The following is a 12,423-nucleotide window of genomic DNA, read 5'->3' as shown; positions in this document are numbered from 1 at the left end:
CCCACTATGATGCAGGCACTCAGGGACAGGAGAAAGCTGAGAGTAGAACAGAGACACTGAGAAAAACCTGGAGCACCCCGGCCACCACCCTAATCACAAGGCAACTCTAGAAGAATCTGAAGCCTGGGGTGCACTGAAAGTAACAAAAACAACAACATAATGCAAACCCACCTCATCTCCTAACTAGGTTGACCCAAACTCCCACACTAAACAGGATGACAAAATAAAACACGTGCATATTTCCCAACATAAATACTATTTACCACACTCTGATCGTTTCACACCTGACACTGGCATTACAATACTGACATTGTATTACTGGCAATACAAAAATAAAAACATACAAGGAAACAAGGGAAAAAACAGCAAATTCTGAAGAAACAGAGCAATCAGCAGAATCAGATGCAGAAATGACACAGACATTAGAACTATCAGACAAGGACTTTAACAATAACTATGGTTAATTTGTTAAAGAATGTACTAGAAAAGGCAGATAACATGCAAGAACATAGGGGAAATATCAGCTAAGACATGGAACCTATAAGAGAGAATCCAGTGAAAATGCTAGATATAAAATCATGGTTTCAAAATTGAATTCCTTTGACAGACTCACCAGGTAACTTAACACAGCTGAGAAAAGCAGCAGTAAACTTGAAGGCAACAGAAATTACCTAAACAAACACAAAGTGGAAAAAGAAAAAAAAGAGAAAGAAAGCAGAACAAAGAATGTAAAAGCTGTGAGACAATATCACATCAACTGGTCTGACATACATGTAATTGGAGTCCCAGAAGAGAGAAAGCTTATGCCAGAAGTAATATTTGAAGAGAAAATGGCTAAGGATTTTCCAAAAATGATAAAAGACATCAAACCACATATAAAATAAAAAATCAAGTTTTAAAAAAAATTTTAAAGACATCATATTCAAACTGTTAAAATGCAAAGAAAACGAGAAAAACCTTGAAAGTAGAGGAAAAAAGATTATGCGTGAAGAATGTAACTTACAGCAGACTTCTTGTCAGAAACTTTGTAAACTAAAAAAAGAACAAGTGATATCTTCAATGTAATGAGAAAAAAAAAAACCTGTCAACATAGAGAAGATATCTTTCAAACAATAAAGCAAAATATTTTTTTTAGAAAAACAAAAGCTGAGAAAATTCACTGCCAGCAGACTTGTGATACAAGAACTGCTCAAAGAATATGATAGCAGACAGAAATATAACTCAAAACAGAGAAATGAAGAGCTCCAGAAATGGAAACAAAGGTAAAGAACGCAATTTGCCTTATTTTTTAATTGTTCTAGAAGATAACTGATAGTATAAAGGGCAAAGAGTAAAATGTACTGTAAGGTTTATAACACACAAAATCGATGAAAATGATGGCATAAAGGATGGGAAGGAGGAAGTGCCGGTATAACAACTATATCTCACTGCCTTTTTGATACCTGTTGTCTAACAGACCTGTCAAAATCAACATGCCTTAAACCAAACTGCAGATCTTCCCCCTTTAGACCTGTTGCACCAAAATCTTCCCCTATCTCAGCCGCTGGCTGACAAACCAATCCTCCCAATTTCTCAGGCTGAAACCCTTGGAATCATCTTCCCTTTCTTCCACTTATCTCATCAGCATACTCTATCTTCAAACTACACTTCCAACACTGCCACTATCTTGGTCTAAGACACCATCACCTCTCACGTGGATTACTGCAAAAGAATCCTAATAAGTCTCCCAGTTTACACATTCACCCTTTGGTCAACTATTCTCCACACAGCAATCAGGGTGATCCTGATAAACTCAAGTCAGATCACGTAACTCCTCTGCTCAAAACCCTGCAGTGGCTCCCCATGTCACTCAAAGTAAAGCCAATGGCTTCACAATGCCCCAAAGGCCCTAAGAAATGTAGGTCTGGTACCCTTCTCTTCACTCTCTCTCTGACCTCCTCCCCTAGTACTCGGCCCCTCGGTTAAGTCCATTCCAGCCTCACCAGCCTCCTTACTCCTGGAACACAACAGGCAAACGCCCATCTTAGGGCCTTTACTCTAACTGCTGCCTAGAATGTTCTTGCCCTAGAAATGTCTGGCTACTTTCCTCCCATCCTTTAAGTCACTGCCCAAATTTCCCGGCTAGTGAGGATTAACTGGACCAACCACCTATGCAGGAAAACATCCTCCCACAAACACACACAGTCTGCCAAGTCAACAACACCCAGCTCTACTTTTTCTTTTCTACAGCACTTATCACATTTTAACACAGTGTAAGACTTTTCTAATCGTTCCTTGTTAATTTTCTTCTCCTCTCACGAAAATGCAAGCTCTGCAAGAAGCAGAATTTCTATTTTGTTCACTACCGTATTCCAAACAGCTGGTACCAATCTTGGTAATAAACATTTACTTAATAACTGTGTAAAACAAGATCCAAAGAAATGAAAATAATGTCCTATCCTCCGCATAGAATATGTTCAGTTATTAAAAATAACAAATTAGAGCCAAACCTAGAGGGATTTCTACGAGATACTGCTGAATGATACTCTTTTCTCCTTTTTGTAAAATAACTTTTTAAAAGTGTGTGACTAGGTATGCGTCTGTACTCATGGAAATGAGCATGGATGAAGCATCTTATCAGTATATTGAAAAATAATTTTTGGTTTTCTTTTTTAAGTGAAAGGGATGTACGGAAGAATCTGCGTTCCAATTCTGACTAATCCCCTTGTGATAGAACCTTCTTCACAGTGTCCTCATCTATAAAACAAGGACAACAACGGCCACCTCGCAGACTTGTTGTAGGGCTTAAATACAAACTGTGTAACACATCCAGTAACTATTCTGTCACTAGCAACTAGCCCAGTGCCTAACAACTGCAATTGCTCAATAAATATTTGTTGAAAGGATTAACTGTAGCTGTTATAATCACACACAAAAACCAAAATCTGAATCTGTAATAACACCAGGAAATACAAAGCTGCATCGAGTCACTCTTGTAGAGTGTAAATGTGTGAACACAGAAAAGAGAGAGCACGTATGGCAGGCATCGACGGTGACTATTTTCCCTCTGATTACGTTTCCAGATTCGCTATCACCAGCCACCAGGAACCGTAAACAAACATCTACTGGCAGAATTGTAGCCAGAGCATAAAGACCCATTATTTCTCCAGGAGAGTCACCTTCTGAGTGGATCAACAAAACACCTTCTTCCACAAAAGCTAGTCTTCTTGCATTAAAATGTATGCATGGTGATTCTTCCTCCATGCTTTTACTTACTTCTCTTTGGGGGTTTTCTCTTTCCCATATGTTTTTCTAACCCTATACAACTTGCCTCATTTTTTTACCTTCTTGTATTTTCACGAACTCAGATTCAAACCCTTATTTCAGTTATTTTTCTCTTGGGATTTTACCTCATCAAATGTCTTTGCTACAAATCCCTCAAAGAGAACCAAGGTGCCTGCCTTGGTGTGAAGGAGAGGGAGAGGGAGATGGTGCTGTGGAAGGAAGAGGAGCTTGCAATACAGCTGTGAGCAGCAAGCTTCCCAGCAAAGCTTCTCTGGGCTTCAGTGTCATCATCTGTAAGATGAGAAGGTGCAAGCTGGATTCCCTCTGAAGTTCTTTTAAACGCCATCATTCCGAACACCATCAGAATCTATTATTTCCTATTCTACTTCTCCTGTACATATTTTCTCTTCCTCTTTATAAGGGAACCACTCACCCAGGCTTTACTGCATGAATGCCAACCTTGTTGATCTCTGCTAGAATCAACACTGAAAACAAGGCAGAAGAGTCATCAACATGGTAGATCTGCAATGCGTACATTTTATTGGGACCAGCATGTGAGGAAGGATGCACTGTAAAATGTTCCACGTAATGTAGACAAGGAAGAATTATACTTTGGAGCTGTGGTAGGATGTATAATGGCCCACGGAAAACGTTTACATCCTAACCCCTAGAATCTGTATGTTACCTTACATGGTAAAAGGGACTCTGCAGATGGGATTACATTAGGGACCTTGAGCTGGGGAGATTACTCTGCGTTATCTGGGTAGACCCAATCTAATCACAAGGGACCCTGTAAGAGGAAGCAGGAGAGTCGGAGTCAGAGAAGGAGATGTGATGACAAAAGCTGAGGTCAGATTGATGTGGGGTCATGAGCCAGGGAACGTGGGCAGCCTCTAGAAAACTATAAGCCAAGAAACTAAACTCTCTTTAGAGCCTCCTGAAGGAACCAGCCCTGCCTGCCCATCTTAGATTAATATTCTCCAGAACCATAAAATAATAAATCTGTATTGTTGTTGTTTTTCGTTTTTCTTGTTTGTTTTTGTTTTTTTTTTTTTTTTGCGGTACGCGGGCCTCTCACTGTTGTGGCCTCTCCCGTTGTGGAGCACAGGCTCCGGACGCACAGGCTCAGCGGCCATGGCTCACGGGCCCAGCCGCTCTGCGGCATGTGGGATGTTCCCGGACCGGGGCACGAATCCGTGTCTCCTGCATCGGTAGGCAGACTCTCAACCACTGCACTACCAGGGAAGCCCAAATCTATATTGTTTTAAGCCACTAACTGTGTGATAGTTTGGAATCAGCAATAGGAAACTAATGCCTCCATGCGGCCAATAAGTTGTGTCCTGAAAAGAAGCTGTGGATAAGATCCTAGGGTATTTGGCAAGTTTGAACTAGGAACCTGCATTTGTTCAAGAGAAGAGCAAAGTGTAATGGGAGACTGCCCCAGGGTTCAAGGGCACAGGATGCCACTCAGGAGTCCCTAAGGCAAAAAGGCACAGGGATGAGAGGGAGGGAAGCCAGGAACTGAGCTACCCCAGTGGGGTCAATTCACTTGGCTGGTGTGTATCAAGGGACCTGAGCCTCAACAATGCTCCACCAGGAGGCTCCACCTCCATTCACTCTCTAATGCATCACCCCGTTTCTTTCTTTCACTTAACACATGCTGCAACTGTCTTGGAAATCTTCCCTTCCTTTACCTGTTTGCTACGTCTCTCCCCACACAAGAACACAAGCTCCATGTGGACAAAGACCTTGTCTGTTTTGCACCCGTCTGTATCCCCAAGGCCTAGCACGGTACTGCCACACCTGAAAGACTAAAAGTCAGAGGGAAAGAAAAACCAACAGCCTACAACAAACCTCAAGGAAACGAAGAGTGGTAGTGGTATATCTGCCACCTTAACCCTTTCCATAAAATCACAGAATCTGAGAGCTCAAAGAAATCTTATGGTTTACCTCTCCACTTTCTGAGTTCAAACACAATGTCAAACACACCACCGCCTCGTTAATCATATAAGCCGGCAATGAAAAATATGGTCATGATATAAAAAAATGTAATGTAGTGAGATGTTTACATAACTTTTCATCGTATGTATACTTCCTATATTAGCTTTGAGTACCTAACATTAATTTTAATCTGCATAGTAACCTAGAATTCCACATCTTTTTTACAACATTAAACTGTGCTCATGAGATAACACATGGCAAGCACTTAGAACAGGGTCTGGCATGCTCAAGTGTTAAATCTACTATTTTGTATTATTTTTTATCTTATCCTTAGCAAATTGCAATGCGTATAAATGTGAATGAACTCAGGCCTCCTTTTTCTACTCTAGGGCTTTCCAGCAGACTCTCATCCATTCTTTCTCCAAGAATAATGGCTCACACAGAAATATCTACCAGATGACCCTCGCTTCGTGCAATCTCTAAATTTCCATAATGGCAAGAAAAGGAAAGGACTTTCCATAATGGCAAGAAAAGAAAAAGAAGTCTTTCCCATTTCTTCTTCTTGTCATTTTGTAGATTTTATACAAGGGAAAAAAAAAAAAAAGCAGCGGCGGCACCAGGCCTACAAAAAAGGACAACTGCCAAGGAAACACCGAGTGGGACTAAGGTGGAGCCAGGGAATTAGGTGACTCTGCTGCAGGGACTCCACGCTAGGAGACTCCACACAAAAAGGGGTGGGTCTAGAATGGGATTAGGGATCCCATTGGTAAGGGAATCCCCAATCAATATGGTGAATGTAGCGCGGGTAGAGGGTCTAGCAAAATCCCCCAACCTCAGTACAGCTCTGGATTAGATTCTCTGAACTGAAATCAACAGATGACGTGAATTGCAACTGTTTTTGAAAAACAGAATTGTTAGACAAGCATACGTGTTTTTTTATCATAAAAGTGTGATAAAACTTCTGTGATACATTCCAAAATTTGTTTAGAATAGAGAACATAAAAACTTTTAAGTAAGGTCCTTAATAGAGCTGCTGAAATACTTTTTCGCAGACCCTCTGATTAATGGCCAGAGTTAAAGCTAGTACAAGGTAACTTCAAAACTATTTAAGCATCGAGAAACTATATGCAAACCGGTAAGGGATGCACTGATATTCATATTAGCTTTACAGTACAGCTAAAATCTGCTGGAATAGCTAAAATCAGCTTCAGCTTTGTCCTCAGCTTCTGGAAGGCAAAGGAGCTGAAGCCTACTTCAAGGTCAGTTCTGGCATCAATGAACCTGTCAATGATCAATGACCTTATGATTATCTTGTGATCACCACTAACCTATATCACCAATAGTATGTCATTTGGATTTATTGCAAACATCTGCATATTCACTTGAACTATAGGTAAGCATTCTAGATGTGACCTGGATGAAACCATGCGTTTTACGTGTTGAAGTTACACAAACCAGGAAACAATAAGTATCTGTAAGTACTGCAATGATAAAATGCAATAATATATGATTTTGGAAGCTGTTCATTCTACACCCCAAAATAATTTAAAACTTCCAAGTAACTTATTTCATGGAAAAAGAATGTGGAATTAATAAAAATATCAAAAGAACATACATCGGCCAGCTGTTTCTAAAAACCTAAATAATATAAGGCAAAAAATAAGGATAATTTAATAATTCTAATATTTGTACCATTTTTACTATATTACTATTAAAAACATAAAACAAAATAATGTTTAAGAACTGTGTTTAACTTTTAAGTACTTATATTCAGTCCTGAGACCTTCAAGAAAAATCCATTTGGGAATTTTCATAGCTTGTGAGAAAATTAAAAAGCAGAATCTCAACTTCTGCTTTGAAAGAACGTTGAATTTAACATTTACCCTTTTGGCAAAAACATCTATTCAGATCAAGTGTTTACACCTGCTTTTCTCCTTTGCGCATTCTCCCAAACTCCCATTTGAAGGAGTAAATACGGGGTTTATTGTTTCCAGTTTTACCCTGGGAGATACTTACAGACCCTGCTGTCAATGAAGGCCTTCTGAAGCACCTGTGCACCTTTCTTCACCTGCTCCTTAGGTGAGGGGGTGGGGAAAGACTCACACTCAGATGAAAGACATCCTGGTGTCTCCGGTGCATCTTGTGAACCTCTTGTTAGCCCACCTTAACTGAACAAGCCTGCTCCTGCCCAAACCTCACCCCTACACAGTGGGGGTGAGGGGTGCTGGGAAGCTGGCAGAAACAGATCTGGGAAGGACATGAGCTTTGGACTAAGAAGCGATGGGTCTGAAGCCTAACTCACTAACTCAGCAGGAAATTTAACCTCCAAGTACTTCTGCTTTCTCCTCTCCTACAAGAGGATTAAGGCTGTTCTCACGGGAGTGCTGTGCCAGTGAAGTTACTAACAGAGGTAACGCAGCAAGCGTGGGCCCTAGCACCAAGTATCTGCTCAGTAAACGCTGGCTCTCATGACCCTGGGCATTTCACCACTGCCTCCGTGATTTCTGATTTCACACATCCTTTGAAACGGCTATAACACAGGTCTCATCGAATCCAAAGACTTGGTATTGTCCAGTAATCTTTCTTCCTAGGCCTTTGCTTTCAACATCCAACATTCCCAGGCCGTTCCCTTAGGGCCACTGCCATGTGCTGGTCCTACTCACGTGTCTCTAAATCTCTGGAAGGAAAGATACGAGAAAAATCCAGAAAAGCTGAGAAAAAAGTTCAACGATTCATGCATTATCTAGCTGGCACCTCCCAGGATTCACATTACACATTTTGGAAGGAAGGAAAGAACTGCGGGGTGTCTGAATGACATGCTAAGGCCTGCGTTGAGCTGCGCTCTGGGCAGCTCCCCGCAATCCCCACAGGGAAAGTGAGGCATTCCCTACAGGAAGAAAGGCGGCGATGGAGCTCGTGCGCGCCTGGGAAGACACCCGCCCACGCGTGCCTCTGCCCACTCCCGGAGCCGACGAAGAGGGAGGCTCCATCCCGACTCACTTCCTGCAGGGGAGGAAAGACATCTTGCCGCAGGGCGGCCGGCGGCAGTTCCGCCTCTGGACCGGCCGGCTACAGAGCGCGCCCCGCCGACACCTACGTGGCGCTGCCCGCTCGCGAGGCGCGGCGGGCGAAGGCCACCCCCGCCGCCCTAGCCTCCCCGCGGGGCTCCCGGCCGGCCCGGCGAGGGACGACGCGAGTGAAGCCCGCGGAGCCCCCGGCCCGGCGGAGGGGCGAGCCCGGGAGGCGCAGAGCGCGCGGCGGGAGCAGAGGCGCGCAGGCCGCCGCCGGGTCACCCACCTTTCTTACTCTGCGGGCCGTGTAGAGCCCCATCCCGTCCTGAACCCGGGAGGACTTCAGGGAGAACCTGTCCGGCACGTACATGCCCAGCATTTTCCCAGCCGCTGCCGCCGCCTCGCTTAACACCGGCGGTCTGCGCCCGGGAGACGACACATGGAAATTTGGGGTGCCGGGGTGGAGGGGAGAGGCCGGCGGGGAAGGAGGAAATGGAGTTTTCCTCCCAGAATCCCCACCTCCCCGCCGATTCCAGGATCCCCCGCGGCTCAGCCCCTCCTTGTCCCGGGTCTAGCTCGGCCCGGAGCCGCCGAGGCCGCAGCTGCCATTGCTGGCGCGGGGGCGTGGGGGGCGCGGGCCCGGGCGCTGCGGGCGCCGGGACGCTGCGGGCGCGGGGACGCCGCGCGCTGATTGGCCCGAAGTTAGCGGCTCGGACCCGCTCCCGGGCGTGGAGCCCGGGGCAGGGCTGACCCCGGAGCTTCGAACCCGGAGGCCGGGGAGCCGAAGCGACCCGCCCGCACCGTGCGCCCCGCACAGCCGCGTGCGGACCCGCCCTTGACCAGCTCTGGGTTTTGAGTCTCTGAGCTTGTACTCCCAGTCGGCGAATTTTGCACTCTTCAGATGCAAAACGAAATGGGCCTTGACCGAGCTGGGGCCATCCTCCAAAACAACTTTAGAAGTTCTAGTCCGAAGGCATACTTACTGCCTAACTACTGAGAGCAGTCCCCGGGGTCTAGGAAATTTTAGTCCTTTTACATCTGAGTTATGCATCTTTGGTTTATTTCATGCTTGTTTCAGAGGTTTGAACACATAGGGGACCAATAAATATGTAGATTAACGTTCAGAGAAAGCGGGTATAAGCAGCCTGCAGCTAATCCATTTCAAGTTAACTCAAAATTTGTCATGAACAATTGAAGTAATATTTAAATCCAGCAGAACCTAGTTCTGTTCTGGTGTCCTAATCCCTGGGAAATTCTTACACTTCCAAAGATGAGCTATTCCTGAGTCCTCTCTACCTTGAAAATCACCAGACCAATTCCAGATTTTCAGACATAGAGCAGTGGAGATGGGGGAGATGAGAGGGAATGACCGAACGAATAGTGGAATCTGGAATCACGGCCGTGAAATAACACCATAAGTCTTCTTTTAGTGTTGTTGCGGTATACCGGCCTCCCTCTCACTGTTTTGGCCTCTCCCGCTGCGGAGCACAGGCTCCGGACGCGCAGGCTCAGCGGCCATGGCTCACGGGCCCAGCCGCTCCGCGGCATATGGGATCCTCCCAGACCGGGGCACGAACCCGTGTCCTCCTGCATCGGCAGGCAGACTCTCAACCACTGCGCCACCAGGGAAGCCCCTTCTTTTAGTGTTTTTAATGAAGTTAGTAGGTATCGATCGCAGTGGCGCTCAGAAAGAACTTTAGAAGGATGTTTCATCTTTCAAGAAGAACTGGGTGCTCTCTACTCATTTCTCTTGATAATTTTCTACTCTGGGTTCTTTTCTCAGGAACTATTTGATGTTTCCAATAAATATTTGATGTTTCTTATAAACTAATAGTAATAATAATAATTTTGACAAAATTAAAGGCCACACTGTTAAAAAAACTCAACTGAATACATTTTAAAGATCTTATTGGCTTTATGCAACAATTCGTGGTTTAGACAACATACAATCTGGCAGATAGGAGCTCTGAGGAGCTATACAAAGTGAAAGGCTTTCACGGGTAGAAAGAAGCAGGAACGAGGAAGTTATACCAGGCAAAAAGTGGATTGGCTATTGCAAGGTACCTTTCTCTTAGGGGATGGTGGAAGTCTGTTAGGCACATTACCTAACTAATGCTGAACAGGCACCTCCCAATTGGCTGGCTTAAGCTTCCATTTCTAGAAGAGCCGAAATTGTAATTAAGTCTCAGTTTGGTGATGGAGAGTTTAGCATAAGGGATTCCATTTGGGGCCTGTTGTCTTGGTTTCAGCAACACACATGGAAATGATTCCTTAGTCTTCTGGACTAAGAAAAGCTTTGGAACACAAACAGTTCCTAATCTCCTAAGTAGGAGAATTTTATTAAAGTTTAGAAAAAGGTTTTTGAAAAAGCATTATGAAGAAAATCATGTAATAGCAATATTTGGAGATTTTAAAGAACAGAATAAATAAATGATCTTCTTCTTTTTTTTTTTAAAAACTGAAGGATAGGTAGCTTTGCCAGGGGTGAGAGGAACAATGCCTTAATCATTCTTTGAGTTTTGATCTCTTTGACCTAGCATTAAAGATATCTAACTTCCTGTAGGTGGATATGAATTAATAAATACAAAGTTTGTTTGGGGGAAATTTGAAATTAGATGGCCTTGAAACATGTAATAGGGATTCAATAAATATGTCTTGATTAGAAGTCTATTCTGAGGCTAATCCGAGATTTTCAAATTAGTCAACAGTGAGCCTACACTCCAACTGTTGTTCCTCAGACAACCTGGACTAAGTAGGTTTTCCTGGAATCCTTTAAGCCAGTGCTAAAATAAGGCCAGACCAGGTCCACTGGGCCCAGCTGGAACCAGACCACCATCCAGAGGGTGGCCGTGGCACTTTCCCCAGGGCGCTCAGTCCTTTGTCACACACAGCTTTTCAGCCCTGGCCCTCAAGCCACCCTGGCTCCTCAGTAAAATGCTCTGCCATGTCTCTTTGGGCACAAAAGTTTCCACAGTTTTTGATCACTAGAGAGAAGAAGAAGTGCTTTCTGGACTTGGTCTGACGCAAGCCTCATTCGCTGATGGCCTTGCTTTGGCATAGCTCCCTTTTCATTGCTGCTGTGTGTCTGGGGAACAAAGTTGTCAGCTCGAGAATGCTCATCTCTCTGAATGTAGGCATCTTTACTAATTAGGAAGCAGTAATAAAAATAAATTAGTTCGTGATGATAAATCTGAGATTAATAAAATGAAAAACTTTCTAGATCTTTTATGAATCTCTGTCAGAGATTTTGTTACAACTAATGCAAACAGTGTATCTCATTAAAGCATGCAGCGTTCTGTTTATTTGTTGGCGTTTTCTGAAGATCTACAGCCTAAAACATAGAGAACAGCAACAAAAAGCTCTTAATAATAGTCTCTCTTACAACACATAAAAAAGGATATGTGCTTGCCCGATGAAAATGCACCATACTGACCGGAAATTTGATTTTGAAGCCTATAAGGCAGTAGTGGTACGATGAGTCATTTCTTAAAACTTTTAAAGCTAGAAAGTGACCTTTCAACATTGTCTTTGAAAACAGGGAAATTAAAATTCTGCTTTATATCAAGAGTTTAAATCCAGTCTTAAAAAAATAAGAAAATCAAAATATTGACATTAAAGTACTACCATGCACCTGATTTACTTATTACAGAAAACGTTGCACTATCTTGAGACAAGAGAAATGACTCCAAATACATTTCTCCTTATTTTCAAATTTGCTTTTGGAGGAAACTTTTTTCATTGATATGCCTAAAGCAAGCTCTAGTTATTGAATTCAAACTTGTGTACTGGTGCAGTCCTTGTTTTTCATTACAGGGGAAGATTTCATTCTATAATTCTGTAATAAATAATTATTTTACCACACATACTGTAAAATCTTTTGATTGTGTCTCAATTATTAATGACTGTTTCCAACTGTCATGGTGGAGTAAAAGCCTGATAGGAAAAAAATACTGAGGTTTATTTATCTTTAGTTTCCTGAGAGTCAGAAGGACTTGTAGTGAATGAATATAAAACCAAATTTCCCGAGCAGAAAAAAATAAAGATATATTGGTTTGGCCAAAAAGTGCCTTCAGTTTTTAAGTAAAATAAAAGACCCATTTTTCATTTTCACCAAGAACTTTATTGAACAACATATTCACCGTTTTGTTCCACTACCTTCTGCCATTTTTCAGGCAACTTCATAATTCCATTTTCCCAAAACTTTTTG

At 43.1% G+C, this 12,423-nt stretch overlaps 1 protein-coding gene across 3 annotated transcripts in view; it reads right to left on the bottom strand.

Annotated features, from left to right (window-relative positions):
- The window catches only part of PRDM5 (PR/SET domain 5), a 207,742-nt gene extending 198,907 nt beyond the window's left edge, over positions 1 to 8,835 (bottom strand). For 2 of the 3 annotated variants that reach the window (XM_067735178.1, XM_067735179.1), the window contains exon 1: positions 8,503 to 8,835. In XM_067735178.1, coding sequence (XP_067591279.1) covers positions 8,503 to 8,595 — 93 coding nt within the window. In that variant the 5' untranslated portion in view covers positions 8,596 to 8,835. Of the gene's footprint in view, positions 1 to 7,868; positions 8,111 to 8,502 lie in introns of those variants that run through there. The other variant, XM_067735180.1, reaches the window with a different exon arrangement.
- Positions 8,836 to 12,423: the final 3,588 nt, after the last annotated feature.

This window comes from Pseudorca crassidens, chromosome 4 (assembly GCF_039906515.1).
Source record: "Pseudorca crassidens isolate mPseCra1 chromosome 4, mPseCra1.hap1, whole genome shotgun sequence".
Taxonomy (NCBI): domain Eukaryota; kingdom Metazoa; phylum Chordata; class Mammalia; order Artiodactyla; family Delphinidae; genus Pseudorca; species Pseudorca crassidens.
The sequence above is the reverse complement of the archived record's forward strand: the minus strand, read 5'-3'. Positions and strand labels throughout refer to the sequence as shown.